The 27,769-nt window shown below is 47.4% G+C and overlaps 1 protein-coding gene across 1 annotated transcript; it reads left to right on the top strand.

The window, feature by feature from the left end:
- The first annotated feature begins 1,287 nt into the window (after nt 1-1,287).
- Nucleotides 1,288-27,118, top strand: MTMR4 (myotubularin related protein 4). Its single transcript, XM_047080964.1, has 19 exons — nt 1,288-1,371; nt 2,557-2,595; nt 6,307-6,396; nt 6,754-6,870; nt 7,410-7,492; nt 9,515-9,675; nt 9,786-9,882; nt 10,053-10,166; nt 11,006-11,202; nt 11,451-11,579; nt 12,008-12,119; nt 12,607-12,802; nt 13,034-13,219; nt 13,296-13,466; nt 13,618-13,772; nt 19,878-21,276; nt 23,939-24,049; nt 24,285-24,373; nt 24,820-27,118. Exons 2-19 carry the CDS (start codon nt 2,593-2,595, stop codon nt 24,995-24,997), a joined length of 3,588 nt encoding a protein of 1,195 aa, XP_046936920.1. The 5' UTR covers nt 1,288-1,371; nt 2,557-2,592; the 3' UTR covers nt 24,998-27,118.
- The last annotated feature ends 651 nt before the right edge of the window (nt 27,119-27,769 follow it).

Raw genomic sequence — 27,769 nt, forward strand, 5'->3', positions numbered from 1 at the left:
GATATACAGAATTAAACTCTGCACTCTAGGAAGCCTGTGATAGAACACTGAACAAATATGGAAACCCTTGTGATCTTCAAAAACTGTAGTAAGTGCTAGGAGTAAAGTACAATCGTCCTGGAAGAGTTCAGTAGTCATTTAACAAATATTAAGCATCTGCTAGGTTGCAGACACTGTTCTAGATCCTGGAGTTAAAGCGAACACGGGCAAGGTTCCTGTTTTGCTGGAATTTACCAGCTGTGGTAAAAGTTCCAATGTTCTATAAACAAAGACACGTGAAGACAGTTTTGTCCCCAGGGGCTAGTATTAAAGCATTCAGGCCAACTCCCAAAGTGAAGCTATCGGTCGAGAGTCTGAATCAACGGTTCTCCATTTAGGCTGGGTTGGTGGTGTCGCACGGCCACGGCGACCTCCAGCGGCCACCTTCAGCCATGCTATGCTGCCTGCTCTGGTTCCCCGGGGCCGGGGAGGGAGAAAGGGAGGAGCGAAGAGCTGGGTGAGTCCTGTTCCCACTCCTTACAGACCAGGAGGTCGCAGCTAGCTAGTGGCAACCTGAGATCCAGATTTCATCTCTCACAAGTGAGAGATCTTTACTCAGGACTGACGGCACCATGCAGGTCCCGAAGGACGGCAGGGTCGATTCACCGATGCAAAGTGAGGGTTGGAGGAACCCGTCAAGATGCAGAAGAGAGGAAACCCTTTCGCCTCCAGTCGAAGAAGACCGAAGCAGAGCCTCGAGCCTAGGCCTGCCTCCTCCCTTAGCCCGCGGGGTCTTTTCTCCCTTTCTGGGTTTGGGACGCGATGACCGCAGCGAAACCAAAACTGAAATGGATAAACTGAGGTGCCACCGGGGATCTAGGGATCTATTTGAGAACTACACCCAAAGCACGGTCGTTTCCGGAAGTGGCTGTAGGGCCACTACCAGGCCCCGCCTCCAATTGCGCTACCAGTAGGCGACAGCCACCCCCCACTTCCGGCCCCTGGAGCCTAAGCCAGCAGCCCCCCTTTTACTGCTCTCCCATTGGCTGCCGCAGGGACGCGCTGTGATTTCTCATTGGTCGAGCCTCCTCTCCGGGGCCGCACCTCCTCCTCCCAGGTACTGTCTTGTCTTCTGACACCCGATAGGCTGAAGGCTGGGAGGGCGTCTGCCCTATTTGACCAATGAGCGGAGTGAAGAGTGAGGGCGGCGGCTGCGTGGTGGGGGCAGGGCGGGACTTGGTGTGGCTATTGGCCAGGGCGCGCACAGACCGGAGATACGATTGGTTGGGGTAAGAGGCACCGTGGTGGGGTCGAAGCTGCGCGGCCTCAGCAGCTGGGGGAGACGGAAGTGGTGAGAGCGCGGCCTCGGAGGGTCGGGCGGACGCCGCCTGGGTGAGTCACCGTGCCCCGTGCACTGCCAGTCTGGGAACCGCAACGACTGCGTCTTGCCCCGCCCCGCCCCAGCCCCTCCGCTTTTCATGAGCCCCGCCCTCTGTCATTCGGGGCCCCGCCTCCGAATCTTTAGGCTCCGCCCCTAGAACCTGGACACCTGGGCTCTTCTGCCAGCCTGGCCCGCCTCCCCTCTCCCCCCTCGCCCCGGGGCCAGATCCCCTTGGTCTGGGAGCCCTGGGCATCGCAGGTCTGGTCCTTGTCCTTCCCTTCCTCCCTCCCTCCGTTTCCCTGAGGCTGCGTGCCAGTGGGCGGTGAGGCAGCACCTCTGGCTTGCCGCTTGCTGGCTCCCCCGTGAGGAAGGGTGGGCTGTGATCAGGGAGGCGGGCAACACCACAGATGGAGGCTTTTATCCCCACAGACTTGCGCAGGGCACTGCTGGACTGCTTCTGAGCTCGGATAGCAGGCATGAAGGAAAGTGTCAGTAAAACCGGGGCCTGGCTCCCTAAGTGGGCCAAGGAGGCCCATCCTGAATTTCTGTTGCTTAGGCCCATTTGACAGGTACTGACTCGGAGGCCTTGAACTGGCCTGATTCTGTCCCTGTTGTGTGTGGCCTCCCACAATCCTGCATCCCACTTGGTGTCAAGTACACTCAGCAGGACCTATCCAACGCCGCTGCCTTCTGCTCACAGGTTGTGGTCCCCTCCCTCTTGTCCTCTGCTCTGGACTCTGCCCCCAGTAAACAGGTCAGGTGGGTGCTACTCCCAGACTTAGAGGCTGGCAGAGCATTCCTGTGGATTCATATCCCTACCAAGGCCTGAAGTAAGTCTTGGTTGTGCAGCCTCTCGTTTCAGAGTTGGAAGTTCCTTTGCTCTCCCAAAAAGAATAGGGTTTGGAGTGTTCTCCTTCGGGTCTCAGAATCAGGACTCTTGAATTTTGCTGAATAATCTTGGATGACACTCATTCCTGCTCCAGAACTTTGTAACTGACTTCATGCCCTGCAGAATCACTTGTTGCTTTTCTCCCCATGTAGCTCGCATTGCCTCTGTCTGGCATGGGGACTTGTGGAGAGGCTGGATTGTCTGTGAGATTCTCTGTTAGAGGTCCGGAGTAGGTGTGTGGCATTTGCTGATTCTAAGGTAATATTAATGGTGCTCTTGAATCCTATGTTTCTCTGTCTTCTTACAGTAAGAAGCAGGCAGCCAGGACCCTCACCACAGTAGAATGGTGAGTACTCTCCCTTTCCTCAGATCGTTGTGTTTTCTGTAGCCCTGTCTTTCTCCATGAAGCTGCCCTGCCCCTCCTGGACCTTGAGCTCCAGGCTACTCTGTTCAGCTCCTAAACGGGTTCATCTGTGCTGGAAATAAATTAGGGTTTCTGTAGATTGCAAAACATCAGCCAGTATATGGCCCTGGGACAGGGAGCCTGTAGAAGTCTTTTTTTGCACATGCTATGCCATGCGTTCCCTATACTACCTACCACTGGCACTCTTAGCCTTTCATAGTGGCCCTTCTCTTGCTTTTCTTGGGTCCCTGGTGGAAGCTCTCTGTTCTCTTTGTTCTGGCCTGAAAAACCAGGCCTCCTTTATCTCAAGATTCTTGTACTTCCTAGTGGGCCCCTTGGATATTGTGGGTCCTGTATCAGGAGTGACTCCACCAAAACACTGGGGCTTCTCCAGCTCTAAGGTGCTGCTGTCTCTTAAGCTACTGCAGCCAATAGCTGACTGGATATACAGCAGGACAGCAGCCTCAAGATGCCCAGAATATCACTGGGCTGTGCTGGGGATGGGTTAGGGAGGGGGTTGTAATGATTCTGTATACTCTTCCACTGACTGTAAGTGCCCTTGTCTCACCTCAAGTTCAGGGAACCCCTTACTTTATCCCTGAGAACTAGGAGAGGAAGCAGTGAGATGAGAAGAGAGTGGAGAATTGTAGGCCCTGGCCCATACCAGGCCCTTGCTCTTTTCAGTTCCTTTAGGTATCTTCTGTACTTAGGGACATGTTAGGGAATTCAGCTGGTGAGAGGACTCTCTCCTTCCCTCCCTAGGCATGTGGGTATGTGGTGTGTGCGGTACTGTTCTGGTATCTTCTTAGAAAGCTTGCTGGTCTTGGTCCCCACCAACTGATAGCCCCTTTCCTTTTTCTTTTCTGTAATACCCTGAATAGACTGTTGGCTTCAGGGTTAGCCTAGTTTAATTTTGAATCCTAGCACCACCACTTAAATAGCTTAGGTAAATGGCATACTTTCTTTTTAAGCCTGATGTCTCACCAGTAAAACAGGATAAGGCTTAATTCTTGGGGAGCTGAAAGGTTTTAGTGAGATAATATTTGGAACATGTATGGCTCATAGTAGATGCTTAATGCAATGTCAGGTTTTCTCCTATTCCTCCCTTGCCCTCAAATCCAAACCAAAGCCTTGGTTTCTGAAAGTAACCCGGCACAGGAAAGTGTGGGATTCTCACCAGCTCCTTCTGTGACTCCTGGTGGCACTTTGAGCCTTTCACTGCTCCCTATTCCTCGGCCCTCTACCCAACTCCCTCCGTACTCTCGGGTTTCAAGTTTTATTCTGCATGCTTCTGTGGTCTGCAGTTCCAGTCTTCTCTTTCCCAGCCTAAAAAATTCTTTTCCAAGAAAGACTTTCTTACCCAGATGTCAGAGGATGTGAAACAAGGGAGATGTGGAGCTTAAAGAGTAGGGTTGGGCAGGGGTCTTAGAATAAAACACTTAGACAACTTCCCTTTCAGGAGTGTGGAGTGACTAACTGGCATAGATTAGTGTACGTTCTAAGGGGCAAAAAAAAGGGAACGGGATTTAGTGACGTTAGGGGATGGGAGGACACTGATGGACAGGGGTATGGTGGGTGGTGGTTTGGGAGGGAAAGGAAGAAGCCTTGGAACTGGAAAGGTCACTGGGTGGAGGTAGGCGAGCTCCATTTTGAGAATTCAGAACAGGCTTTGAGGGAACTCAAGGTGGGGAGAGCATGGGGATGGAGTGGGAAAAGGGGGGTGTGGGGTGGCTCACCTGGGAATATGGGAAATGAAAAGATGTAGGAGGTCTTGCCTTACCTTTTCACGCTATCTGGGGGCAGTCCCGCACCCCAGACTTCAAAAGCCCCTAGACTTCCCCAGAGGACGCCCTCGCACGCTGCGGAGGGGCTCCGAGGAGGGAGGAGCCTTGGAACTGTGGGCGGGGCCGCAAGGTTCCGCCCCATCCCTCCTCTCGCAGTCTGGGTCTCTCCCCTCTCTTATGCGCTCGTGCGGGAGGGCGGAGCCGGGCTCGCTCCATTGTGGAGAGTAGGGGAGAGGCGCGCGGGAGTCCGCGGAGGCCCTGCTACCAGCGCGCTCGCCTCCTGGCCGCCGCGGCTGCCCCTGGCAGGCACCGCAGCCGGGATGCGGCGGGCGCCCGGCACTGGCGGGCAGCGCAGCGGCTCCGGGGACATGTGCGCTGGCCCAGACCGCCCGCGACCATGAGCCTGACCGCCCGCGTCTCCTGCTCTATGCTCAGCTGCTTCGTAAGTGTTGGCCTCGCCTGCGGGGGCCCAGGGGTCCTAATGCATGCTGCACCCCCAGCCCCGCCCAGGGCCAACCCTTGAGATTCCGGATTTTCGCCCATCCCCCTTCCCTAGGCCCCTGGCAGGGGAGCGGGGCGGGGGGGAGGTGCGGGGGGCGGCGGGTGGTTCCCTTTTCTTTCTTGGACTTGCTTTCATCTTCGGGTGCCGGGGGATGTGGAAGGACGGGATGGAAATTCTTTGACCCATCTTGGCCCCGGAGCCACTGCCCTTGACTGCAGATCTCCAGGCCCCGCCCTGCAGGGGTACATCCCTTTACCTCCACCTCTCCATCTTGGTCCCACCCGCTGCATCCTTGCATGGGGATGTGGGATGTGGCTGGGATGTTAGGGGGGCAGGTCGGGGAGCACGGAATGTCTGAGCTGTTCCCCTGGCTCCAGTCCCCTCCCCCTTCTACCACTCCAACCCTCACCTGACACGCCAGTCTTTTCTCCTTGACTGTCCCCCAGACAGCCTCTCTTCTCCATCTTCCCTGCCTCTGCAGGGCTCTGTACCTCTGCATCATTCCCAGTCCTCCCCCACCCCCTTTGGCTTAATGCTCCTTCCCAGCTTCCCCCATCTGTCCTCTCAGATGTTCCCACCCTTCCCCTCTCACCGCCCCCCTCCCCCATCCCTCGTGGGTGGCTGCCAGGCCTCCTCTCTCTCTCCCCTGGCCTTCCTTGGGTCTCCCGGTTTCTCCCAGGTGCGTGGATCCCCTCTTTACCCCTCCCTGGTGGTTGGGAGAGGAGTTACTTCTGCTTGCTGTGGTTATTCCTTAGGAATTCCCCTCTGATTAGGGGGCAGGGCAGGTTGCTTGGCAAGTGGTGGGGGCTCTTTAGCAGTGTGGGCCTAACTGGAAGATAAGCTCAGCTCCAAAAGACATCCTCCTTTTGAAAGCAACCATGAAGGCCCTCTAGAGGCTTGGGACTGAATCCCCCAACCCACTCCTCTTTGTCTCCTTCACCCACCAGATTGACAGGTCGTGGTCTTAGGTGCCTGTTTTCCCTCTCATCTCTAAAACTAGCAACCACACCTGGTTCCTTTTTCTCAGGGCAGCACTTCCCATTCTCACTTCTGTCTTACCCTCACATTAGTCTTTTTCTTAGTTTTCTCTCTTCTTCCGTTTGGGAAATTTTGGTTCTTTTTGGTTCTGCTTCTTTTTGAGGAGTGCAGATTCCCAGGTCCTCTTTGGACCTTACTCTTCCCTTAGGCTTAATAGGCTTGAGTACCCCCCTGTCCCAACCAAGCCAGGCCTCTTTTCTCTCCTCTGGTGACCAGAACCTTTATAAGTGTGTATGGGGTGTATCCCGGTTTGTTGAGGGGAGGGGAGCAGAATGAGACCTAATGGGCCAAATGGAGCCTGGTGACTTAGGGCTGAGGCCTTCCCCACAGGGTGAGGAAGGGCCCCCCAGCCTGGAGTACATCCAAGCCAAGGATCTGTTTCCCCCCAAGGAACTAGTGAAAGAGGAGGAGAATCTGCAGGTAAGGAGGAGTTGGGGGCCCAGGGTGGGTTGAACTCTCTGCCCAATTAAAAACACCTTTTTTTCCCTCCCTTCAAAAAATATCTCCAAGGGAATCTAGTTCTGGGCTTTGGCTTCCTGTTTCCAGGTCTCTGGAGGGAGGGGAATCTGTCTACATGTGCATTGTAGAGCCTTTGGCCCCAGGGAGGGAAAGGCAGCTTTCCTGTACAGCTGTTGCCTGGTGCTGTTACCGTGGAGAGGACTCTTCTGTTCTGCCTTGGCCCAGCTTTTCCAGAGGGAATCCCACAGATCAGGGTTTGGGGAGGGGAATCGAGGGGTGACTCACTTCTGGACTGAGGGTTCCTCTGCCCTTCAACAGGTGCCCTTTACAGTGCTGCAGGGTGAGGGAGTGGAGTTCCTGGGCCGGGCAGCTGATGCCCTCATTGCCATCTCCAACTACCGACTGCATATCAAGTTTAAAGATTCTGTCATCAACGTGAGTTCCTGTCTTGTTCTCCCACAACCACGGTAGAATCCCTGTCTGGTTCAAGGTGGGATTGTTCCAATGCTCTACTTGATCATGTCTCCAAACAGTTGGGGTTCCCTTCTTTTTCTCACCAACCTTTTATTTTCCTGCCTCGTTCTCCTAGCTATAGGTCTGTCTTTCTGCCTGTCTCTTATTCTTCCATCCCCTCTTCTCTCTTTCCTTTTACTCTGTTCCTGGCCCTTCTAAGGGGTGCAGTGGCATTGTTGGAAGAGTGCCACTTACCAACCGTGTGGCCTTGGTCAAGTCACCCTACTCAGGTCAATTTCTTCCCTAATAGTTTGTTGTGAAAACACTTGGCTTGCAGGGTTCTTGTGATTATTAATTAAGGCCCTGTATGTAGAGGACCCAGCACAGTTCCTAGGCACTTAACTGGCCCTCAGTAAATGTGGGTTTCCTTCCTAGTATTGATATATCAGCATCTGGGCTGGGGTGGGCATGAGGAGGGGTGAGAGTGGGGATCTGAGCTTTCGTTTGCCCTTCCTCTGAAGGTCCCCCTCCGGATGATTGACAGTGTAGAGAGCCGTGATATGTTCCAGTTGCACATTGCCTGCAAGGACTCCAAAGTGGTGAGGTGAGAACAATGGGGCTGCACGCAGGTCCTCTGGCCCTAGTCTTGCCCAGGCCTCTCTGATGCAGGGTTTCTCTGCAGCAAGAAAGGAAAAATCCTGCCTCACTTTCCCCATTTGGAAGAAAAGGTAGAAGCCCTGTCTAGGTTGGGAGGTCAGTTTACTGACCCACAGTATCTTGACCTGGAAAAATGGGGATAATGCATAGCTCATGGGGTTGTCATATGGATTAAATAGGATAATGTATGAGAAAGCACCTAGGGTTAGCATACAGCACTTACTTTATTGTTGGTTCGTTTATTAATTCACTTAACATACACTTATTGAGTACTCTCCTCTATGGCAGACTTTTTTTTTTTTTAACGTTTATTTATTTTTGAGACAGAGACAGAACATGAATGGGGGAGGGTCAGAGAGAGAGAGAGAGAGAGACACAGAATCTGAAACAGGTTCCAGGCTCCGAGCTGTCAGCACAGAGCCCAATGCCGGGCCTGAACTCATGGACCACGAGATCATGACCTGATCCGAAGTTGGATGCTTAACCCACTGAGCCACCCAGGTGCCCCTATGGCAGACTGTTCTAAGCACTGGAGATACAGCAGGAACAAAGAGACAAAATTTCCTACCCTCATGGAGCTTATATTCCATCGGGGAGATAGCCAGCAGTAAATAATGAGTAAAATATGTTAAATGATGGTAAATGAAAGGTGAAAAATAAAGCAGGTAAAAGGGATATGGAGTGCTATGGAGGTGAAGGTTGTAGCTTTAAACAATGTGATCACAGAAGGTTGCATTGCAAAGGTGACATTTGAGTCAAGACCTAAAGAGAGTGACCATGTGGATATTTGAGTGAAGAGGGTACCAGAGAGAGAGAGAGCAGCGAGTGCAAAGGCCCTGAGGTGGGTATATACCTAGCATATTGGAAGAAGAGCAAGGAAGCTAGTGTATAGCTGGAGTGGAGTGCATGTGGGTGAGGGTGGTGGAATGTAAGATCTGAGAGGTAAGGGGGGGTGTCACGTTGTCATAATGACTGGCTTTTACTTTGAGGTAAATGAGAAACCACTGCAGGGTTTTGAGCAAAGGAGAGATGTGATCTGATTAAATGTTTTATAGAATTGCTTTGGCCGCTATATTGTGAATAGATGGAAGTGAGTTGGGGGCAAAAGCAAGGGCAGAAGCCGAGGGATTAGTTAAGCTATTGCAGTTAGCCAAGTGACAGAGCATGATGGCCTTGCTAGCGTGGTGGTGGTCAAACTGGTGAGGAATGGTCAGATTTTTGAAGGTAGAGATGACAGAATTTGCTCTCAGATTGGATATGAGAGAAAGAGGAATCTGGAATGATTCCACGGATTATTAAAAGAATGCTCAGTTTAGAGGCTGTCATGTGCTCAGGTCTGTAGGGATTCAGAAAGAGAATCCACAGTGGCCTTGCCTTCAGGGAGGTTGAGGTCTAGTTGCTGAAGGAAGATTTAACAGTGGCAGTATGCTATGGAAAAACATACTGTTTAATACTCTAAGCATATTAAGAATAAAAGAGGAAGGGATCTTAAAATGAGCTGGGAAGGCTTCAAAAAAGAGTTGTGACCAGAACTATCTTCAGAGTGTCAGTAGGATGTGGCTTGGCCAAGACGAGGTATAATCAAGCAGAAGTGAAGAAACAAGGAGACAGGAATGATGTGAACAGGACTTCCTGCCTGAAGCAGGAGACATGGAAGATAACGTGGAATAGCAGACATTCAGGGACATGCGGTAGCATTTAGATTTGATATGAGAAATGAAATGGTAGGGCCCCCCACTAGAAGGTACAAGTATGTCTCAAGGACTAGAGTTCTTGGGAAGAGAATTGTCAAAAAGATAAATTCTCTTGGGTATTCACCAGTATCCCTGGTTCTCCTCAGGATCCCCATGCCTTACCTCCTGCTTTAAAGCCTCCTCCCCCCACAGCCTTCTTGTGGCCTTGTTTTTGACCCTTATGGCCCCAGTGCACACCTGCCTCTTATCTCACTCTGTCGCTTCTTGCCTGGCAGGTGCCACTTCTCCACTTTCAAGCAGTGCCAAGAGTGGCTGTCACGGCTAAGCCGGGCCACGGCGAGACCTGCCAAGCCTGAAGACCTCTTTGCCTTTGCCTACCATGCCTGGTGCCTGGGGCTGACTGAGGAGGACCAGCATACTCACCTATGTCAGCCAGGTAAGGCCAGGCTGTTTTCTTTGGAAGATTTCCTGTCTCTTGGTTCTTACCCTCCTCCCCCCTGGCCATGGTTCTGTTGGATGCTGACAGGCGTGGGGGCTGTGTTGCAGGAGAGCACATAAGATGTCGCCAGGAGGCTGAGCTCGCGAGGATGGGCTTTGATTTGCAGAATGTCTGGAGAGTCTCCCACATCAACAGCAACTACAAGTGAGAGGGCAGGGGTGGGGGAACCAAAATACCAATCTAGACTTAGACCTTGCCGGGCACAGCCCCTGGTTCTGTGAGGGGAGGACTCCTGACTCACAAAGCCATCTCTGGGGATCTTGTCATCACATGTCTTAGATCAAGCTTGGTGATCCCATCTGTTCTCTTCGCAGATTGTGCCCCAGTTACCCCCAGAAGCTGCTGGTTCCTGTGTGGATCACAGACAAAGAGCTGGAGAACGTGGCTTCCTTCCGCTCCTGGAAGCGGATCCCGGTGGTTGTGTATAGGTGAGGCGGTAGGGGACAGGAAGTAGAGAGGATACTTTTTATGCAATAAGGAAAGAGTCAAAACTGGAGATTTGTCCTAGTTGACCGGGAATTGACACCCTGCAGGGAATGAAATAATTTCAAATCAAAAACTGCCTCAGTTTTTTTCTCCTAAAGATGAGGCTTTTGGAGAGTACATTCACTTTACTCTTTTTTGGAGGGTGTGTGTGTGTGTGTGTGTGTGTGTGTGTGTGTGTAAAATGTTGCATTAGAACAAGAGTTGGCAAACTGTCGCCTGTGAACCAAATCTAGCCTGCAGCCTGTTTTATGTACAGCCCAGAACTACGAATGATTTTTATATTTTTAAAAAGTTATTTTAAAAAAAACAAAAACCAAGAAAACCAGAAAGGAGAATGTATGACAGAGACTGGCTATGACGTGTGAAGCTGCACATTTATTGTTTGTTTCTGTCTGAAAAAGCTTGCGGGTTCCCTGCAGTAGAACATTATAGCTAACATAGAGCGAGGCATATAGTAGCGAGGAGGTTTGGAGTTGTTCTGCTCTGGGCTCAGGCTTGCTCTCCTGCTGGTGTCTGTACCTGGAGCAGGTGCTGTGCAGATTCAAGAAGTCAAGGTCACCCTGGCAACACAGAGCCTATTTGAGAAATGTGTATGACAGCACTTTCTAAACTATAAAGCCCTCTAGATATGTCAAGGGCTCTTGGTGTTTATTATCATGGCCTGGGTGAACTGGTAGCCCCTGTTGGCTCTGGAGATCTTAGTTCTTGGGGCCTTGGTAGTAGGCCTGGGGGGTGGGAGCTGCAACTGGCAAGGGCATGATGGCTTCTTCCATTTTGTCAGACACCTACGCAATGGGGCTGCAATTGCCCGCTGCAGCCAGCCTGAGATCAGCTGGTGGGGCTGGCGCAATGCTGATGATGAGTATCTGGTCACGTCCATCGCTAAAGCTTGTGCTCTGGACCCGGGGACAAGGGCCACTGGGGGCTCCCTCAGCACTGGGAATAGTGATGCCAGCGAGGCATGTGACACTGACTTCGGTAAGGTGTGGGTGGTGCTTACGCCCTGGGGAGCAGGTCCCCTCCTTGGTCTCATTGGCTTTCAGGGAGTCCCCAGTGAGAGGATGGGAAGAAGATGACAACACACAGGGTGCCAGGGTCCCTGCCCTTTGGGAAGCTGTGGGGTGGCAGGGGACTATAGTTGTATGTTCTCCTCTGAAAGGGAGTGTCCCAGGGTAGGGTGAGGCTGGGCTGGCTGACCCAGGGTCTGCTCCCTGCCACATGTTTAGATTCTTCCTTGACTGCATGCTCTGGAGTGGAGAGTACAGCGGCCCCCCAGAAACTGCTGATCCTGGATGCTAGATCCTACACAGCGGCTGTGGCCAACCGGGCCAAGGGTGGAGGCTGTGAGTGTGAAGGTACTGCTGTTACCCCAGTGTCTGCAGTCAGTCTGTGCTCTGGGTGGCTTTGGTGAGGAGGGACCTGGGGGCAGCTCGTGCAGTGGAAAGAGCCAAACACTTGGCTTGGAATCGGGACTCTGCCACTTAACTAGCTATGACTAAATTGCTTAATCTAAGTTTTATTTTCTTATCTGTCAAGTGGGGATGATAATAACAATTATTGGCTAGAGAAGCTACTATATATTGAGAGTTTACTATGTATTGCCATTGCTAGTAGTAATAGGACTATCATTTGTCATTAACATCATTATTACTACCGTTAGTATATGGCTCCTGAGCATCCAGACATAAGTGGTCTGCACTGCCAAGGAAGCCTGGCCCACTTGTCCTGGACGCCTGTTTTCAGGACATGCTCTTATGCTCCACTCTCCTCTGTATGTCTACAGAATACTATCCCAACTGTGAGGTCGTGTTCATGGGAATGGCCAATATCCATGCCATCCGGAACAGCTTCCAGTACCTTCGGGCTGTGTGTAGCCAGATGCCTGATCCCAGCAAGTAGGTGGTCCCTGCCCCAGTTCCATCCTCTCTTGTCTTGTCCTTCACCCAGTTCTAGTTCTTAGGAGGTGAGAGAGGGAACTGGGGAGTATAGAGGTATGGGAGACCTGAGAGCCTGGGTGCAGTGGGCCAGTTCCAAGATCACTTCTTATGCTTTTTAGCCAACACTTTGGAACAGCCACAGGACACTGGGCTCCCTTTGTTTGGATCCTCTCCTACTTAAAGAACACAGAGAACTGGGGAAAGAATGGCTAAATGTGCGTGTGATGCTTCCCGTTCTCCCTCGGTCCCTAGTCTCTTGTCTACCTCAGGTCTTGTCTTCCTTCCTTTCCTGCCAGATACCTCCTGGCAGAAAGGCCACAGACTGGACCGCTTGGCTTCAGCCCTCCCTAGGGACTTCATTAGTTGTGGCTGGCCATGGGCGGTGGAAGAGACCGTTGGATCCTCAGCGCCCTTGGTGACAGACTTGATTTCTGCTCTTGCGTAGCTGGTTGTCGGCACTGGAGAGCACCAAATGGCTACAGCACTTGTCGGTGATGCTAAAGGCAGCTGTGCTTGTGGCTAATACTGTAGACCGGGAAGGCCGGCCTGTGTTGGTGCACTGCTCAGATGGCTGGGACCGGACACCGCAGATTGTAGCCCTGGCCAAAATACTACTGGACCCATATTATAGGACGTTGGAGGTATTGAGTGGGGTTGGGTGGGAAAGAACAGAGGGAAAGGGGGGCGGAGAAGGCGTTGGGTCCTCTGGATCTGTCTTGGGGATCTTCCAGTGGAGGCCATGGGTGGCTTTGAGTCGTAGGATTGGTTCTGCTCTTCTCTGAAGCTGCCAGCTCCTTGCTTCGGGCATCCCCTGGGGAGTAGCATACCAGCCTTTCCAGAAAGGCCCTGTACTTGGACTCTCTTTTTTGCAGGGCTTCCAAGTTTTAGTAGAGTCTGACTGGCTGGATTTTGGACACAAGTTTGGAGATCGCTGTGGCCACCAGGAGAATGCAGAGGACCAAAATGAGCAATGCCCTGTGTTCCTCCAGTGGCTTGATTCTGTTCATCAGCTGCTCAAGCAGTTCCCCTGCCTGTTTGAGTTTAATGAAGCATTCCTGGTAAGTTAAAGCCTGTGGCCAGGGTCAGGGAGAAGGTGGCCGAGGCTCCCAGTTGCAAGCTGTCTTGGCCCTCTAGGTAAAGCTGGTGCAGCACACATACTCCTGCCTCTACGGCACGTTCCTGGCCAACAACCCTTGGGAGCGAGAGAAGCGCAACATCTATAAGCGGACCTGCTCTGTGTGGGCTCTCCTGCGAGCTGGCAATAAGAACTTCCATAACTTCCTCTACACACCTGGCTCAGACATGGTAAGTCCAAACCCTTATCCTGTCAGTGCTTCTTCGAGACCTATAAGGAGAACAGGCTGAGTCAGTGGGGAGAACGTAGAGCCAAAAGCTTGGGGAAGGAAGAGGGACCCGGAACAGCTCACAAAACACTAGTATGGTGCTGCTTCCCTAGGTCCTGCATCCTGTGTGTCACGTACGGGCCCTACACCTCTGGACAGCTGTTTATTTGCCAGCATCGTCTCCATGTACACTTGGGGAAGAGACCATGGATCTTTACCTTTCCCCGGTGGCTCAGAGCCAGGAGTTTTCTGGCCGTTCTCTGGACAGGTAAGAAGATCCTTTCTTGCTCTCTTCTCTCCCCACCAGGAAGGCAATACTGCTTTGTGTCTAGCCTAACGTTCTCCTTCTTTTATGAGATATTTAAAAGCAACTTCTTGATATAGTTGAAGGAGAAACTTGGCCCAGGACTTGCAGCTAGCATGGAGTGTACTCTGTGTGTCTTCAAGGTCCTCTCCTAAGATAAGATTGGTTACCTTCTTTCCTGGAACTGCTCTCACCCTTTGTGACATAGCCAAGCAGAGGACAGGAGAACAGAACAGAAAGGACTGTTTCAGGAAGGTTTGTGGGAATGGGCTTGATTTATGTTCACTGATAGAAGGCATTGATGGGGCACTTCCAGAAGCATCTGATTCTCAGGGAAGTGGGTTTCCAGAAGAGGGATGGCCTTCATGTTCTCCCACAGGAAAAGGCCAGAATTTAAAGTTTTTATCTTTTTGATTTATTTTGAGAGAGAGAAAGAGGAGGAAAAAAAAAAAAAAGCGTGAGCTGGGGAGGGGCAGAGAGAAGAGAGAGAGAGAGGAGAGAGAGCATCCCAAGCAGGCTCCTTGCCATCAGTGCAGAGCCTAATGCAGGGCTCGATCCCTTCAATTGTGAGATCATGACCTGAGCCAAAAATCAAAAGTTGGATGCTCACCAGGTGAGCCACCTGGCCAAAAAGGCCAGAAGTTAAAGGGAGACATAAAAATTAAAGTTTATCTTCTGGCTGAATATTTGGGGGAAGTACAGTCAATGTTGTTTACGTTATAAGATTAACACAAGTTCCTATTTTAGAAAAAGTTGAATGATGTAAAAGTAGAAAATGAAAGTCCTCCCTCCCTGATCCTTGTCCCCACAGGCTGGTAACACTTTGCATGTCTTTCCTGGTGTTTATGTTTACATACATGTATCCATGCTTTCATATAGAAACGTTTTTAAAATACAAAAACAGGGGCACCTGGGTGGCTTATTTGGTTGAGTGGCCAACTTCAGCTCAGGTCAGCTCAGGTCATGATCTTGAGGTTTGTGAGTTCGAGTGGGCTTGCTGCTGTCAGCACGGAGCCTGCTTTGGATCCTACTTTGGATCCTCTGTCCCTCCCTCCCTCTCTCTCTCTCTCTTTCTCTCTCTCTCTCTGTCCCTGCCCCTCTGCCGCTCGTGCTCTGTTCCAAAAGTAAATAAACCTTAACAAAATAAAATACAAAAACGGAACCATATTTTGCATACTGATCTGCAAAATGTTTTGCCCGCTTTGTATTAGGCTGTCACCCCTGTAAAGCACATGTAAAGCTGCTGTTTTTTGCTTTAGCGGCTGCATATGTTAGTCTAAAATTAGAGTGTAGCATTATTTATATAACCAGTTTCCAACTGGTGATCATTCAGGTGATTTTTTTTTTTTAACTATTACTGGGAGTGCTTTAAATAACATCCTTAACTATGTGTAAGTTTTTTAAAACAGTTGTCAAATACACATAATAATTATCATCTGAACCATTTTTTTTAAATAATTTTTTTAAGTTTATTTATTTTGAGAGAGAGACAGCATGAGCCGGGGAGAGACAGAGAGAGTGGGAGAGAGAGAGAAAGAATCCAAGTAGGCTCCATGCTGTCAGCACAGAGTCCGATGTGGGGCTCAAACTCACAAAACTGTGAGATCACGACCTGAGCTGAAACGAAGATTTGGTTGCTTAACCAACCAACTGAGCCACCCAGGTGCCCCATCAACTGAACCATTTTTAGGTGTACAATTAAGTAGTATCACCTTATATGTGTATCTTGGCATTTGTGCTAGTGTTTTTGCCAGATAAATTTCTAAGCAATGAAAATGCTGGGTTCAAAGGATATGTATGATCTTTGTTTCTTGGTGGAAGATTTTTATTTTTTATTTATTTGTTTATTTATTAAAGTTTATTTATTTATTTAGAGAGAGCACATATGTGAGCAGGGGAGGGGCAGACAGACAGAGGGAGAGAGAGAATCTCAAGCAGGCTCTGTGCTGTCACCATGGAGCCCAATGTGGGACTTGATCTTATAAACTGTGAGATCATGACCTGAGCCAAAATCAAGAGTCTGACACTTAACTGATTGAGCCAGCCAGGCACCCCTTGTGGAAGACTTTTAAAGCTAAAATATAGCTTAAATTACTGGTTGAATATTATAAAGGAAAACAAAAAAAAAAACACGCCCCTATAAATTACTGGTTTTAGGGTCTTGAGTCCATGGTCAGCTGCCCAGGGATAGGCTTCAAGAATTCTGTGATTTTCCTCTTTCCCCAAACTATGCAGAATTTGAGTATACTCAAATTTATAAGTTTACTTTGCCAGGGAGAGGGCTCAGAACTTTTTATCAAATTCTCAGTAAGTTCTGTGACTTGTGTAAAAATCACTGTCTTAAATTAATATCTAATTTTTCAATTCAATCAGTGTTTTTTTTTTTAAACCTACTAGTTGTCTAATACTAGGTTTATGGGCCAAAGAAATACAAGATATTGATTCTATTTAAGATATTCTTTAAAAGCTGTAATAAGATAGACATAGGAGAACTACTACTAGAGAACATTTCTAAGTCAGCATCCAAGCAAGTAAGAATGTGTATAGTTCAAAGCTATTAGAGAAATGAGAAGTCAGAAAGGGGTCATTTGGTGACTGTTTACTCAGAGAAGTTTTAATGGAAGACCAAGCAGGAAACCTTGGCTTTTTTGTCTAGCATCTGGTGCAGGGCCTGGCACATAATAGGTGCTTTAGTAAATGCTTAAATGAACAAACAAATGAATGGAATACCTGGTAATAAGTAGTGGAGAGGGGTCCAAAGGAATTGGATACATGAGAGTTAGTTGTTTTGTTTAAAAAAAATTTTTTTTTTAATGTTTGTTTATTTTTGAGAGAAAGAGAGACAGCGTGAGCAGGGGAGGGGCAGAGAGAGATACACACAGAATCTGAAGCAGGCGCCAGTCTCTGAGCTGTCAACACAGATCTTGACATGGGGCTCAAACCCATGAACTATGAGATCATGATCTGGGTCAAAGTTGATGCTTAACCAACTGAGCCACCCATGCACCTCTACATGAGAGATAGTTCAAAGAAAAAAAGAGGAACCTCTTTAGAACTGGCAGGGGTTAGGAAGGGGCCATTCTGAGGAATAGAAAGAAAGAAATATGGGATAGTTCATTGAGGGCTTTAAACATTTCCCTGAGGAGTTTGAGTCAGTTGTCAATAGGAAGTCATTGTAGGAAGTCATTGTGACCTGGTGACCATGGGATTTTTGGAGAATGAACCACTGAGCTGGGTAGTTGGGGACACAGAGAACAGCCAACACTATTGTAATTCAGATATGAGGGGAAGAGTCCTTGGAAAAGGAAAGGATTAAAATCCTTGAAGAGGAGTCATTAGCAGATTATGGAGTGACTGAGTGTGGGAGTGTGGAAGTGAAGAGGACTCGTCAAAGGTCATGACTCTCCGAGCCTAGAAACTAGATGGATATTAGTACTAACCTAAAGACATTGGGAAGTTGAGAAGACGAGTCAGTTCGGGGAAGAGGAGATACAGGCAGGTTGGGATTGAAATATTAGCAAAGAGAAGGTGTGCTATAGGCAGTTCAAGATGGAGAGTTGGATTTGGAGGACTAAGTAGCATGCAAATTAAAAAAAAAAAATGCTTTCTTTAACAGCTGGCCTGACTTGGTTCTACCTTTCTCTAGATCAAAAATATCCTGCCCTCTTTTCTCTTTTTCCATTAAAGTACAAGACATTCTGCTATACCCAGCTCAAATCCTACCTTCTCTACGTAGCTTTCTTTGACCACCCTCGTTGGATGAGTTGTCTCTGTTCTAAACTCCTCAGGCATTATTGTCTCTACCAGCATTATTGATTAAACCTTCTGTGTAGGTAGTAATTGGCTGTTGAGGCTTTCAGACTGTTGATACTGTTGAATTTGGGTCAAGAATACATGGGAGGTCTTCATACTCTTCTACTTCTTTTGTATGTTTGAAAGTTTCCATGATAAAAAAGTAAAATAAAGGGGGGGGGGAACCAAAGTTAGCTGTGGTACTTTTTAAAAATACAGATGCCTGGGTCTCACTCTTGGCCATTCTCATTCATAGGTCTTTGATGGGTCTGGTTTTCTATATATCTAGAAGATCTATAGGAGCTCCTAATGTGCACCAAATATTGAATCTCACTTGTCTTTTTCATTCAGTTGGTACCTAGCTGTGAACACTTGATGTTAGATTTTCAGCTCACTACTCATTTCTCAAATTGTTTAATTGGCCAGTGTTGGGAATTCAAATAAGAAACAGTGCTACCCTCAAGGCACTTTTATAGCAGGAGAGAAACAAGTAAATAGTAAGTGCAGTAATGTAGGAAGTCCTGAGCGATGTGCTTTGAAGTGGATTGTTTTGTTTAATCTTCACCACGGTTTTAAGAGATAGATACTGTTACCTTTCTCTGATAGATGAGGGAATGGAGGCTTAGAGAAAGAAGTTAAGGTCACATAGTTAAAAAATTGCCAAGCTAGGATTTGAGCCGAGGCTATGGGACTCCAGAGACTGTGTAATCATAACCATTGCCATTGCCTTCCTGGAATTTCATACCATACACATACACAAAATCAAAATTGATCACAAAAGTAAAATCACACATAAAAATACTTAAAAAACATAATAAGGTGTTTTTTAAACCTGGGTGGCACAGTCGGTTGAGTGTCTGACTTTTTTAAATTTTTTAAATGTTTTTTATTATTTTTGAGAGAGAGAGAGACAGAGCATGAGCGGGGGAGGGGCAGAGAGAGAGAGAGGGAGACACAGGATCTGAAACACGCTCCAGCACAGAGCCTGAGGTGGGGCTCAAACTCAGGAACCATGAGATCATGACCCGAGCCAAAGTCGGCACTTAACTGACTGAGCCACCCAGGTGCCGCCCCCCTCCCCCACATAAAAAAAAAAAAAAAAAATTTTAATGTGAGCGTCTGACTCTTGGTTTTGGTCCAGGTCATATCTCATGGTACACAGGATTGAGCCCTGGGTCAGGCTCTGTGCTGACAGCTTGGAGCCTGGTTGGGGTTTCTCTCTTCTCCCTCTGCCCCTCCCCCCACTTGTACATGTGCACGTGCTCTCTGTCTCTCTCTCTCTCAAAATAAGCACTTAAAAAAAACCTAAAAAACCCCCATAAGTTTCAAAAACCAAACACTTAAAAAATCAGCTATATTTTAACTCCATCTTTGAGGGATTTTTCTGTGTGGGCTGGACTGACTGAGGCATCTGAAAATAGGAGTCCAATTAAGTCTCCACTGTTTCCTGGCAAATTTCCCTGAAGTTTTCGTTGCTCAAAGGACTTTTGAAATGTTTTAAGAATCAGACATTCTTGAAAATGTCTGTTACCCGTTTGGTGTGCACAAATGCTTCTAGAACTCTTTTGAGTGCTTTATGCTAGGGGAATTTTCCATGGTGACTTAGGACTCTGAGGCATGCACTGCTGCTAAGGGGTTGTAAAAGGCTGTGCTGGTTACTACTGTGATGGAAAGATCATTTCTAACAAGGAAGGCAGTAAAAATGAGAAGTTGTGAGTGTAGTCTTAGTAAGTTTGCTCTTGGCTGCCTATAGTTTGAATCCTCATAGCATCTCTATAAGGTATAATTTATGATGATCATTTTACAGAGGATGATAGTACATGTCTAAAAGGTTAAATAACTTTCTTGTAGTCATATGGCTAATCATTGTCAGAACCAGTATTGTCTAGCTCCAAAACTGGCTTGCTTCCATCTTACCGAGTGTGATAGAGGTAGTTGGACATTAGATTTAAGGCTCAGGTATAGTCCTGGCTAGCATAGTCAATTTAGATGGCATCAACATAGAAAGCATTGCAACCATGGGAGTGGTCAAGATCGCCCAGGGAGATTGTGTAGAGTGAGGACTGATAAAAGTTGGGGGCAGATGCTCAGTTCTGGAGGACAGAGTTCATGTCCTTCACTTTTTGCAGAGTAGACTTGTTGCAGTGAACATTGGTTGTTTGTAATCTTAAATGTTGTATCTTGGGAACTCAAGCTTTGATGTTGCTTTGATGGCCTGATTCTGCATATTAGAGGTAGCTCCCATTTACTGACCTGGAGGTGTGTTTGTCTTTCCAGATTACCTAAAACCAGATCTATGGACGATCTGCTTTCTGCCTGTGACACAAGCAGCCCCCTGACTCGCACATCCAGTGACCCTAACCTGAATAACCACTGTCAGGAGGCCAGAGTAGGCCTGGAGCCCCGGCACAGCAGTCCTGAGGGCTCAGAGACCTTTGTGGAATCTGTGGTAGGAGGTCCTCAGCAGACCGTAGGAGAAATGGGTCTTCCTTCCCCTCTGCCCAGCAGCCAGAAAGACTACTTGAGCAAGAAACCTTTCAAGAGTCAGAGAAGCTGTTCTCCAAGTTACAAACTGTTTAGTACTGCAGTGCCCCAGGAAATGAAGAGCAACATCTCTGATCCTGAGATCAAAGTCCTGGAAGAGACTGAAGCAGCAGCTCCAGACCCTCCTGCCTACAATGAGATGAATAGGACTTTAGATGGCACAGAGGAGCCACCTGAACATTGTCCTGAGAAAGAAGCTGTCAGCACACTCTCCGAAGTTGTTTCCAACAAATGGAATGGAGTTTGTGATTTTCCTGAGTCTTCCCAGGACTCCCTTTCAGGTGCCCCCCAACAGGCCCTGCTAGATTCCATGCTAGGTGTGCCCTCTGGATGTGCTGCAGATCATAGTCTGGGTACCCTTTGCGACCCACTGAGTGCTACCAGCCAAACTCCTTTGGAGCCAAGCACTGACTTCCTCAGCCAAGATCCCCCAGGGTCTGTGGCAAGGAGTTCCCACCAGGAACAGCCCAGCTCTGTGTCCGATCTGATTCATAGGGAGGAATACGTTGGCAAAAGAGGGAATAATAGGAATGGGCAGTTATTGGAAAATCCTCGCTTTGGGAAAGTGCCATTGGAATGGGCCCGAAAGCCAATTTCTCAGAGCCAGATCAGTGAGTTTTCCTTTTTAGGATCCAACTGGGATAGCTTCCAAGGGATGGTGACTTCATTCCCAAGTGGGGAGACCACCCCTCGGCGGCTGCTTTCCTATGGCTGTTGCAGCAAAAGGTCAAGCAACAAGCAGGTGCGGGCAATAGGGCCCTGCTTTGGGGGCCAGTGGGCTCAGAGAGAAGGGGTGAAATCACCGGTCTGTTCTAGTCATTCCAATGGACACTGTACTGGTCCAGGGGGAAAAAACAACCGGATGTGGTTGTCCGGTCACCCAAAGCAGGTCTCCAGCACAAAGCCTGTTCCACTGAGCTGCCCTTCTCCAGTGCCTCCTCTCTACCTGGATGATGATGGACTGCCCTTTCCCACGGATGTGATTCAGCATAGATTACGGCAAATCGAAGCAGGGTACAAGCAAGAGGTAGAGCAGCTACGCCGACAGGTGCGTGAGCTTCAGATGAGGTTGGATATCCGTCACTGCTGTGCCCCTCCAGCAGAGCCCCCCATGGACTATGAGGATGATTTTGTAAGTATTCACCACTGCTATCCATCCATTCATTCATTCTTTCCATCCAGCCTTCCATGCATTCAACATTTATTCATTGGGTACTTGCTATGTGCCACTGTGTTAGGTGGCTGGTCTGTAGGATGAAGGACATAGTCCCTGCTCTCAAGGAGCTCACAGTCTATAGGAGAGAGAAGCAGACAACTAGAATGATTTTTTAAATGTTATCCTGGAAGGAAGCATCAGGTGTTGGGGGCTCAGGCTTTCCTGAGAAGATAATACTTGAGGTGAGTGCTGAAGAACTTGTCATATTTGGCTAGGTGGACCATGAAAAGGAAATACCATTCTCAAAAGCATGGAGGCAGTAAGTATTCTGATGGGATGACTCGAACAAAGGGATGGGGGTATGTGTGTGTGTGTGCACGTGTGCATGTGTGAGACATGCATGTACAGGTGTGCTGGGGCCATGGAGGAGGGAGTTGGGTAGGGAGGTGGGAGCTGATATTGGAGAAGTAGACAGGGATTGGAAAGGTCAGCTCGAGATCCCTTCTTGTGTGGATTCTACCCTCAAGGCAGCATGATTTTGGCCACTGAGAATCATGATCAGATCTGTATTTTTTTTTTCAATGTTTATTTTTGAGAGAGAGAGAGTGTGTGTGTGAGCAGGGGAGGGGCAGAGAGAGAGGGAGACAGAGGATCCGAAGTGGGCTCTGTGCTGACAGGAGACAGCCTGACATGGGGCTCAAACTCACAAACCGTGAGATCATGACCTGAACTAAAGACGGACACTTAACTAACTGAGCCACCCAAGTACCCCAGATTTGTACTTTTTAAAATATTTTTTAAAGCTAATTTATTTATTTTGAGAGAGTACCCACGTGGGGGAGGGACAGAGAGAGACGGAGAGAGAGAGAATCTGAAGCAGGGTCTCCATGCTGTCAGTGCAGACCCTGATGCAGGATTCAAACTCATGAACTGTGAAATCCTGACCTGAGCCAAAAACCAAGACTTGGATGCTCAACTGACTGAGCTACCCAGGCACCCCATCAGATTTGTATTTTAAGAATACTACTCTAGCAATGGTGTGTCAAGTGGATGAGGCACTTGAAATGCAGGTTGGGAGGCTGGTTAAGATGTTTTGGAATAATCCAGGGGTGCCTGGGTGGCTCAGCTTGTTAAGCTTCCCACTTCAGCTCAGGTCATGATCTCACGGTTCGTGGCTTCAAGCCCAATGTCGGGTTCCGTGCTGACAACTCAAACCTGAGCCTGCTTCAGATCCTGTGTCTCTTGTCTGTCTCTGCCCCTCCCCCATTCACGCTCTGTCTCTGTCTCTCTCAAAAATAAACATTTAAAAAAAAAAAAAAGATGTTTTGGAATAATCAAAGTGAGAGATGATGAAGACTATCTAAGCTTTGCTGTGTTGGGAGCCTTCAGATTTGGGTCCACAATTCTTAAGAAGCTTCTAGGAGTCAGTTTCTTGGTCACAGTTATCATGTCATCAACACGGACACTTCCCTTCCTTCTGTTAACACATTTCCACTTGCCTGCTGCCCACTTACTGGGATGGGATGGTCAGGGCTAACAACTTCCTAATATTCGGAGTGTTGGTTTAGAACAGGAGTCAGCAAACTTTCTGGTAAAGGGCCATATTAAATACTTTAGACTTTGTGGGACATATAGTCTCTGTCCCAGCTGCTTGTCTCTGCTGTCACAGCACACAAACAGCCATAGACAATACGTATAAAAATGAGTGTAGCTGTCTTCCAGTAAAACTTGATTTACAAAAACAGGCAGTGGGCTAGATTTGGCCTGTGGGCCATAGTTTGTGAATCTCTGGTTTAGAATGTAATGAGAAATATGTCCGTGCTGTGATAAAGCATATTGGTTAAGAGCATAGGTCTGAATCCAAAATACATTTGACCCTTGAACAATGCAGGGGTTAGGGTGCTGAACCCTCATGTAGTCAAAAATCCACATACAACTTTTGAGTTCCCCAAAACTTAACTAGTAATAGCCTAAGAAGCCTGATAATACAGTAATTAACATATATTTTGTATGTTAGATGTATTGTATGCTGTGTTCTTACAATAAAGTAAGCTGGAGAAAAGAAAACGTTACTAAGAAAATCATAAGGAAGAGAAAATAATACATTCATAGGAATATACTATATTTATTGAAAAATCTCTGCATACAAGTGGACCTGTGCAATTCAAACCTGTGTTGTTCAAGGGTCAACTGTACAACGTTGAAAATTCAGGTTTACTACTTACTACCTTTTAATTTTCTCAGTGCTTAATTTCCTTATTTGTAAAATAAGGATGATGGGGCGCCTGGGTGGCGCAGTCGGTTAAGCGTCCGACTTCAGCCAGGTCACGATCTCGCGGTCCGGAAGTTCGAGCCCCGCGTCGGGCTCTGGGCTGATGGCTCAGAGCCTGGAGCCTGTTTCCCATTCTGTGTCTCCCTCTCTCTCTGCCCCTCCCCCGTTCATGCTCTGTCTCTCTCTGTCCCAAAAATAAATAAAAAACGTTGTAAAATAAGGATGATGATAATATACATCATACGATTCTTGGGAGGAATTAAAGAAGTTCATGCATGTAATATTCTTAGAATAGTACCTAATGCATAGGAAACAGTACATGTTAGTGATGGTGAAGATGGTGTTGATGTCTTTGCCTTTCTTCAGACATGTTTGAAGGAGTCCGATGGCAGTGATATAGAAGATTTTGGCTCTGATCACAGTGAAGACTGCCTTTCAGAAGCAAGCTGGGAACCTGTTGATAAGAAAGAGACTGAGGTATGTCCAGGCAAATACATGCTTTAGTGAAGCACTGAATTCTCATATTTCTCAGAGATGAGTGACATGCTATAAACTGAACCTTCTCTTGGGCGAGTGTCTTCTTTTTAGGCAAGTAGAGGCCAACTATAAAGACAGACCTCATCATTTTCTCCTGGAATGCTTTCCTTGTTGCAATGTTGCTCTTCTACTTTGTTGACAAGGACCTGGAATTTTTCCTTGTGCCTTCTGTTAGGTGACTCGCTGGGTTCCAGACCATATGGCATCACATTGCTATAACTGTGACTGTGAGTTCTGGTTGGCCAAACGAAGACACCATTGCCGGTAAGATGTTTTATGTGATTCTGTAAGGCTCAAAAAGGAGTGATTGATGTATGTGTATCTGAGCTAAATAGAGTTAATCTGAAAATAGAGATATCTTTATAGGGACTACTTTTGTTTTCTGCCAACTTTTCTCTTTATTTACTCATGTACGGCCTTTTAGAGTATCCTTCATGTTTTTGTTTTGTTTTGTTTTGTTTTTTTAGTGTTTATTTTGAAAGAGCAAGAGAGAGCATATGCAAGCAGGGGAGGGACAGAAGGAGAGGAGAGAGAATCCCAAACAGGCTCTGCACTGTCAGCACAGAACCTGATGTGGGGCTTGAACTTATGAACCATGAGATCATGACCTGAGCTGAAACCAAGAGTTGGATGTTTAACTGACTGAGCCACTCAGGGGCCGTGAGGATCATTCATTTCTGATGAGCTCTTCCCTCTTTGTTCTTTGGCAGAAATTGTGGGAATGTATTTTGTGCTGGCTGCTGCCACCTGAAGCTGCCCATTCCTGATCAACAGCTCTATGACCCAGTTCTCGTCTGTAACTCCTGTTATGAACACATCCAAGTATCTCGTGCCAGGGAACTCATGAGCCAACATCTGAAGAAACCCATTGCTACAGCTTCCAGCTGAATGCCAGAGGAGATGACCTGTCCAATTTTAGCAGGTTTGAAGGGAGGATCTGCTTCAGGTGTAGTTTTGAAGGTTCCTTGGTGTGGCTCATGAAATAACAGAGCTCAAAGATACCGTCTTGAGAAATCCTCCATGGTACCATGAGACTGGAGCAGAGGAATTCCAATTTGGCAGGAGGTCTTCTATTGGTGAGACCCTCACCTTGGGGTAATGGTCCTGATCCAGACCCAGAGTCTGGAAGCTTAATGTTGAGCTGGTGACTCCAGCTTTTGTCCTAGGGGCCACAAGATGATGATTTCATAGATACCGCCTGGTGATACATGCCCCAAACAGCAATAGAAAGGCATAAGTATAACCAAACTCCAAGTGATAAACAGATCCATCTCTCCTCCACCTTGAAAAAAGCAGATTTTAGTATACAAGATAGGAATTCCTATCCTATTTGAAATGAACTATATCCTGTTCCTCTGTGCTCTGTGTCTGTGCATGAAGGCTCAGTCTTTAGAGGCACTCCCTCTAGTTGCAGTAGTTCTGTCTCTCTGTGGAGTTTGGTTTAAAGACTGGTTCAGCAAGTGGAGGTTTTGCTGTATTTTTCACTTGGCTTATCGGCCAACATCACTGAATATTCAGTTTAGAGGGACAGTTCTAAGGAGTCAGACATTCTTGGGAGCAGAGGAAAGCTCTGCTGATATTCAGTCCTGGCAAAAATCAGTTATTTTGAGCTGCGAAGGCAGTCGTCTCTGTTACTCAGTGGCAGCTCTTGAGGTATGCACTGTGAAGAATGAGAAGGGAAAAGCAGAAATGATCCTTGTCAAATATTTGCTGATCGTGCCCTGCCCTTTGCGCCTGACTTTTCCTAGTTGTCCTGGTGCTAACACAGGAGTTACACCTTGATCCTCTCCTGGCATGAAAACAAAACAATGGATTTTTGTTGTTGTTCCATTGCCCACTTCCCTCATGTTGTCTTTCCCTTGGCTGCTGCCTCCTCTGGGTCACACTGCTTCTTATCCTGAACACTTGACACCTTGAGGGTAGAATTTAGCATTTGGTTTTTACCTCCTAGAATATGCTGTTTGGTATGTGAGGGTTTCAGTACAAATGCTGCTGTCTATTTCTGTGCACTTAACAATGGAACCCAAACAGAAGAGAATAAAGCCTTGATACCAAAATTGGGAGAGAAAATGTGTCCATTTGGACCAAACATTGTTTTTTTTTTTGTTGTTGTTGTTGTTGTTTTGTTTCATCTTAATATGTACCAGTGGCACTTAACCAAAAGATACAGTGACATAGCCATGTACTGTGGTTGGGACAGATATAGTCTCCTTGATCTATAATGAAACCACTAGTATTTCCTTTATACATTTTCCTTAATCCATTGGTGTATAAAAGGTGAATTACACTTAGGCTTATCCTGTTTTAAAACTATGGTAGCTGTCTAACTGCTACTTTCATGTTACTTCCTAGAAAAAAATTTTTCATTTCAAAATAACTAGGATCTGCATTTAGAACAAGAATTGTTATTTGTCCTGACCTTTTCTTTAGTCCTACAGAGAAGCATCTGTGCTTTTATACTTGTCATGGATGTAACCTAAAAAGTTTTGGCGTATTTAGGTCAGCCTAGCAGAACTTTTTTTTTTTTTTTTTTTTTTTTTTCATTTAAATGGAGTTGAATAATGGAGATTTGTGTCTGGGAAATTCCTGAGATCATTGAAAAAGTAACAAACTATTCCTTGTCTCTGATACGTGAAATTCTAAGCATTTTCTCAATCATTAAAATTTACTGCCAGTTGCGAGTGGCTTTTTAATTAACTTTCATTGCACTTCACTCTGCCCATTTTCAGGGGGAGTAAGATTGGTGGTAACATTTGAGGAGACTGTATCTGTCTACTTCGTGTGGCTGTTTTGAGGGACTGTCCCATCAGTGAACATACTGCATGGCCTTGGAGAGAGACTCTGGGCTCTCAGCTCAGATGTATTCATCAAATACTCCTTTCAGAGCTCTTGTGGGTGTAAGTGACATGATGTGGCCAAAAATCCAAACTGTGCAGTTGCGTTGTGACAAACATGCAATGTGCTGTAAAAACTCAATACAATTTAAATAAAATCTCTATATTAGTGCTGCTTTGTTGGGTCTTTTTATTCATTTTAATTTCTAAGTAAACTTAATACTCATTTTTTCTTTGACCATGAGAAAGGACTAAAACATTATACTCCTTCCTCCCAACCATTTCCATTTTTAAAGTTTTTAAAATTTATTTATTTATTTTGAAAGTGAGGAGGGGGAAGGGCAGAGAGAGAGAGAGGGAGGGAGAGAATTCCCAGCAGGCTCCACGCTGTTGGTGCAGAGCTGGAAGGTGGGGGGGAGGGAGGAGGGAGATGAGTGCTGGATTTCATGAAACATGAGATCATGACCTGAGCAGAAATCAACAGATAGAGGCTTAACCCACTGAGCCACACAGGTGTCCCAATTTCCATTTTTAAATGGACCTTTCTTTTCTTTTTTTATAATTTTTCTTCAATGTTTATTTACTTTTGAGAGAAAGAGATTGCAAGCTGGGGAGGGGCAGAGAGAGAGAAAGAGAGGGAGAGAGAGAGAGAGGCAGAGGATCCCGAGAAGCAGGCTCCACATTGTCAGCGCAGAGCCCACTCAAAATCAGAAGCTTAACTTACTGAGTCGCCCAGGTGCTCCAAATGGACCTTTCTATCAGCATAGCTCTCACCATATTCTTATCTATTGATAGAAAGGGATTTATCATTATGGCTACCGTAGAA

The sequence above is a fragment of the Lynx rufus genome, unplaced genomic scaffold (genome assembly GCF_022079265.1).
Source record: "Lynx rufus isolate CCGP_SWC_20201006 ecotype Redwood Valley unplaced genomic scaffold, mLynRuf1.p SCAF_18, whole genome shotgun sequence".
NCBI lineage: Eukaryota > Metazoa > Chordata > Mammalia > Carnivora > Felidae > Lynx > Lynx rufus.

What these genes read in the sequence shown, in the direction of transcription:
- MTMR4 (XM_047080964.1), top strand. An exon ending in TACTCACCTATGTCAGCCAG is followed by an intron (nt 9,676 to 9,785) that starts GTAAGGCCAGGC and finishes GCTGTGTTGCAG; the next exon opens with GAGAGCACATAAGATGTCGC. An exon ending in CACATCAACAGCAACTACAA is followed by an intron (nt 9,883 to 10,052) that starts GTGAGAGGGCAG and finishes TTCTCTTCGCAG; the next exon opens with ATTGTGCCCCAGTTACCCCC.